Below are 5,868 nucleotides of genomic sequence, written 5' to 3'. Positions count from 1 at the left end.
ATATTATTGTGTATATAATATATAATATATCATATATATTTATATATTGTATACTTTATATATAAGTAAATATATATATATGCAAAATATATATATATACACTACATATAAATTTTGTGTATATATATGTACATATATATATACATATATATAGTGTATATATATATATATATACACACACACACAAAATGTATATATAAATAAAAAATTTATTCTAATAACTTAGGGAGCGACATCCCAAGTTCCAGGTGGGCCTGGAAGGGTTTTAGGTGCTTTCCTGATCCCTAAATCCTGTATGGATCCCTAAATCCTGGCTCAGAGCAGCGCGGGAAGAGTCTGGAAGAAGCGCAGCCTCCAGTTCCTTGGAGCGCCCGAGCAATTAATTTGGGCAAGCAGGGAGTTGCACGCGCGGTAATTAACGGGGAAAGCACCTCGGGCCAGCCTAACGAGGGGGGCGTGGGTGGCCTTCGTTTGGAGATGATTCCACGTAATTAGAGCCATTTACCTGGCTGCATCGATGTCACGGCAGCGTGGGCGCCACGGGGCAGGGATTCTGCGCTGCCCCGAAAGGTGCCCGCCCTGGGGCACCCCAGATCCCCGTCAGCTCGGAGCTGCTGCCAGCTGCCATCCCGTCCCAGGGCTCTCCGGGTGCTCAGCCCRTTCCCTTCCTTATATAGGGCTGGATCAGTGCTGGGCACTCACGGGATGGGAATAAAACGGCTTTGGGAGCGAAGAGGAGCTGACAGGGGCTGAAATAGGGACTTGTACCAACACCAGCCTGGGCTTGGTGCTGTCATTTTGGAGCTCGGGAATAGGGTTTGAATATCAAACTCACCCCAATGGAACCCCTGCACCCCCTTGATTTACAGGAAAAATCCGGTGATTATGTATATCCAAACATTTTTAGCGTAATTCACTATTTGAGAGCATTTTTCCTATGTTTTTATTTCTTAATGTTAGGAGAATTAATTTCTAAATATTACAGGTTTATGTCTAAAAAGGAGACAGAGGAGTTTTCTAACTTTATTTGAACAAAAGGAGAGATCATGGGACATTTTCATGGGATCTCTAAAACTGTTAGAGGATTCAGCCTCTATTTTAATTTTCTGGTTGTATTTCTCTCTTTCTCTCCCCATTGGCTGAGGTACTTGAGAGGTACAGACTTTWCAAATTGTTTAATATAGATTCTTATTTAATGTGCATCCTCCCCCTTTCTTATTCTTTGTGTCTTTGGGGTTTTTTTTAGTTTAGGGATTTAGTATTGTTTTGGGTGAGTAACAGTTTGTGTTAATTGGTGGAATTTCTATGAAAGTTATGAAGTTCTTTTTTTAATTATTAGTATTTGGCCTTATTTATTAGCAGACTATAACTTATTTGTAAAAACATCTCCCTCTCATTCCTTTYACTAGGAAGAAACAAATTCTGCATTAATTAAGCAGTTCTGGTCTCAGAATCTTTAGGAGATACTGAATTTTGTCTGGTTGAATTCGCAGYGTATCTTGTACAAAATGAGGAGTTTCACAGTGTATCTTATCCAGAATTATGAATGTTCTGCTTAAAAATATTTGTGGAAATTTTGTTTGGCGTAGTCAGATATGATCAAGGTAAAACTTTATCTCTGTGCCTGGTCTGTCCTTGATGAATTTATCAACAAGTTCAGGAATCAGCTGGCACATACCTGTCCTAGAAAGTCCCAGCCTAAAACAGTGACGTGGGCGAGACATGGCAGGAATTAAGAACAGAGTTTGGAATCATTTAAATTCAGTTTCGTGTTTGCTCTCGTTAAAAAAAAAACAAAAAAAAACCAAGGGTGATACCTGGAAAAGAAAGATTTGAAGGAGAGATTAGGGGTGATGGAGAGGGCTGCAGGAATGGAAAGTGAAGAAAAATGGAGTTGTTTTTGTTCTGGCACCTTCCAGGAGCTTTGCAGTTGCTCGTTCTGTGTTTTTTTTCCGAGGTGGGAGCAGGTACGGCAAGGAGGAGGTGAGGGGGTGTTTTCATTCTTACCTGGCTGTACCTGAACCATTCCTCACAAACCAAGAGTGGGTGAACATGGAACAACTTGGAAACATTTATTTTTAATTTTTTTTTTTTTTGGGGGGGGGGGGTAGTGACTCACTGCAACTTACCCAAAGTGACCTGATTTAGTTAAATGAGGCTAAAAATAACCCATGTGAAAAGTACTGACATGTGGGAGGAGACGCCAGAGTTGGCACTCAGCCCCTCGCTTCTGCAGGGAACATCTTTCAYGACTGGTGACTAATAATTTTTTTACTCTTGCTGGCTTTGGAAAAAGAACAATCCCTGCTCATTTTCCACCCTCCCCCTCGTAGGGAAAGGAGGGAAATGCTCCGGGCTTAACRCTCCTCTCTGAATTGCAGCTCTCTGCTATGGACAGTGCCATCACCCTGTGGCAGTTCCTCCTCCAGCTGCTCCAAGAGCCCCAGAACAAGAATATCATCTGCTGGACCTCCAACGACGGCGAGTTCAAGCTGCTGCAGGCAGAAGAGGTGGCCAGGCTCTGGGGGATCCGCAAGAACAAGCCCAGCATGAACTATGATAAACTCAGCCGGGCGCTGCGCTATTACTACGTGAAGGTAAACTGGAAATGCTGCTCCGATCTTGGTCTGATCCTGCTCTGATCCTGCCCTAATCCTGCTCCGATCTGGCTCTGATCTTGCTCCAGTCATGCTCCAGTCCTGTCCCCATCCTGCCCCAATCCTGCCCCGATCCTGCATCACTCCTGCCCCAATCCTGCGCTATTTCTGCTCCACTCCTGCCCCAATCCTGCCCCACTCTTGCCCCAATCCTGCCCAAATCCTGCTCGAATCCTGCCCCACTCCTGCCCCAATCCTGCCCCACTCCTGCCCCTGTCCTGCTGCACTCTTGCCCCACTCCTGCTCCAATCCTGCCCCAATCCTGCCCCAATCCTGCCCCGATCCTGCCCCAGTGCTGCACCAATCCTGCCCTGATCCTGCTCCAGTCCTGCTCCAATCCTGACCAAATCCTGCTCCAATCCTGCCCCACTCCTACCCTAGTCCTGCCCTGTTCCTGCCCTGTTCCTGCCTCATTCCTGCCCCGTTTCTGCCCCATTTCTGCCCCAATCCTGCCCTGATCCTGCCCCAATCCTGCTCCAGTCCTGCCCCAATCCTGCCCCACTCTTGCCCCACTCCTGCCCTGATCCTGCCCCACTCCTTTCACAATCCTGCCCCACTTCTTCCCCACTCCTGCCCCACTCCTTCCCCACTCCTGCCCCACTCTTGCCCCACTCCTGCCCAGTCCTACCCCACTCCTGCTCCATTTTAGCGGCCTAAGGAGCTTTGTTTGCTCCTGCGTTCCCTCCTCCAGTGGAGGGGTGTCACTGCTGCCTCTCTGCCAGGTTTAAGGAAGTTGAGCTGCTTTGTTTAAAGGTGTTGTGTTGGTTTTTGGTTTCGTTTATCGTTGTGCTGTTTCCTCCTCTGTTGTGGTGGATTTGTTCAAAGTATTGTCTCGRTGTCTTTGCTAATCCAAATCTGCCTTGGGATCCTAATCCCCTTTCCAAAAATACCCACCCTTGTAAGAGTTAAAATCCTCAGTGCTCCAATTAAAGCAGCACTGGAGAGGAGGAGGATGATGATGGAGAGGGTGATAATTGCACCGCTTCCAGATCTTTTTGCAGCTTTCAAAATAAAGCTTTTTCAGCCCAAACTATTTTCTGGTCATATTCAGAATTTCCCCTCTTSTTTGCCCAGCTCAGCCCAGCAGAGTGAGGAGCTTTTGTTTACCCGATGTCTTCGAGTCTCACCTTTGTTTCCCTTCAACCCACTCCCAGCCGTTCTGGTGCGAGTGCAGCAGATAAAAATAAACCCCCAGCTCCCGAGMAGCCTCAGCTCGGAGCAGGTGGGAAGCTGCCTCTCTTTGTGACTGGGTGGCACAAATCTGCCTCGGCGTTCTCCGAGATCTCGGCAGCGATCGTGGGATGATAAATAAGGATAATCTCCAGTCCAGAAAGTGTGTGTGGCATTTCGCCGAGGAGCAAAACAAGTTTGGCAGATGCTGGGTTGTGGTATGGAAATGGCTGATTAGCCTGAGTTCTGCTGACTCGTTCAGCTGCTGATTTTCCTTTATTATCATCTTATTAAGAATAAAGGTGGTTGGATTTGAAGGACGAGCTCTCAATTCTGCAATCATGGAAAAACACTTTAACCCTTTCAGTTCTATTAAATTACTCTTTGTGTATCCAGCTTGATGGAGGTAATGGGTATTTTTTATTTAATTTGAGATGTTAAACAGGATTTCCTGGCCCTTTTTGGGGTTTTTTTTCTATTTTTAATGTCAGGCTAAACTCACCTGTTGCAGCGTTTCRTCTGCCAGCTCCTGGAGCAGAACTGGAACGCGCAGGGTGTTTTTAAAACAGGAAAGAAAAGAAACTTTCTTTTTTTTTTTTTCTGAAAGATTACAGGCTTTAATTCCTCTGCCTATTTTAGGCAGTGTTTGTAGGAAGAAAATTAATCTGCAGAAAGTCTAAATATACTCACCCTCTTCCCTCCCAGAACATCATTAAGAAGGTGAACGGGAAGAAGTTTGTGTACAAGTTCGTGTCGTACCCGGAGATCCTCAACATGGACCCGCTGGTCGTGGGCAGGATGGAGGGAGATCCCGAAATTCCCGGCTTTGGGGACGTCACCGGCGCTTCCAAGGACACGGAAAACTGCGGGAAGGAGAAATCGCAGACGTGCCCGAAATCCTCCAGCCGCAACGACTACATCCACTCAGGCCTGTACTCCTCGTTCACCCTCAACTCCCTCAACTCCTCCAGCGTGAAGCTCTTCAGGTCCATCAAGATTGAGAACCCGGCTGAGAAGCTGGCGGAGAARAAACCTCAGGAGCCCACCCCGTCCGTCATCAAGTTTGTCACCATGCCCTCCAAAAAGCCGCCCTCGGCCCCGCTGGTCTCCACCACGGCGGCGGTGGCCGTCACCTCCGTGGCTTCCTCCGCGCCCGCCGCCTCCTCCTCGCTGCCCCTGGCGTCCGAGGACACCCTGCAGACCCTGGAGACGCTGGTCCTGCCCAAAATGCCCGTCCCCGAAGCTCCTCCGGCGCCTCTGGCCAACCTGAGCGCCRGCTTCGCCCCGACCCCGCCCATGGCGTCGGTGTCACCCGCCCTGCAGGTGCCCTCCACGCCGCCCTCGCCGCCGCTGAGCTCCAACCCCGAGCTGGACATTGACACGGACATGGAGTCGGTGGCCTCGCAGCAGCTGGAGCAGGCGCAGAGCCTGCAGCAGCAGCAGCAGCAGCAGCAATCCCCCGAGCACAAGGAGCAGGATTCGGCTGGGCTGGAGAAGGAGTTCGCCAATCACCTGTCCAGGTCCAAAAAACCCAAAGGGCTGGAGCTGGCCCCAACTCTGGTCATCACGGGCAGCGACCCGAGCCCTCTGGGCATCCTGAGCCCTTCCCTCCCCACTGCTTCTCTGACTCCAGCACTTTTCTCTCAGGTGACTAAATTCCCTTCCTGTTGCCTTTTTTTGGGGTTTTTTGTTTTAAACTAACCATGGTGATGATGGAAAAAAGTGGGAAACAAAGAGTTGGTTGTGATTTGAAGGCGTGATTTTAAACTCAGGATGTCACTCCCTGGGTTATTACATGATACACATTTTATACATATGTTTATATATATACATATAAAAATTGGCATATAACATACATACAATGTATAATATACAATATATAATATATATTATATATAATATATAATATACAATGTATAGTATATAATATATAATATACAATATATAATATACAATATAGAATATACAATATATAATATACAATATATTACATATAAATATATATATTGTGTATATAATTAATACATATAATGTATGTAAT

At 47.0% G+C, this 5,868-nt stretch overlaps 1 protein-coding gene across 1 annotated transcript in view; it reads left to right on the top strand.

The window, feature by feature from the left end:
* The first annotated feature begins 2,292 nt into the window (after positions 1–2,292).
* Positions 2,293–5,868, top strand: part of ELK4 (ETS transcription factor ELK4) — an 8,279-nt gene continuing 4,703 nt past the window's right edge. Inside the window, exons 1-2 of the mRNA XM_057387941.1 lie at positions 2,293–2,597; positions 4,533–5,474. Coding sequence (XP_057243924.1) covers positions 2,391–2,597; positions 4,533–5,474 — 1,149 coding nt within the window. The 5' untranslated portion in view covers positions 2,293–2,390. The remainder of the gene's footprint in view (positions 2,598–4,532; positions 5,475–5,868) is intronic.

Source organism: Malurus melanocephalus, unplaced genomic scaffold, assembly GCF_030028575.1.
Source record: "Malurus melanocephalus ecotype Western Australia unplaced genomic scaffold, MMel_1.1 scaffold_1449, whole genome shotgun sequence".
NCBI lineage: Eukaryota > Metazoa > Chordata > Aves > Passeriformes > Maluridae > Malurus > Malurus melanocephalus.
This window is presented reverse-complemented; position numbering and strand designations above follow the sequence as displayed.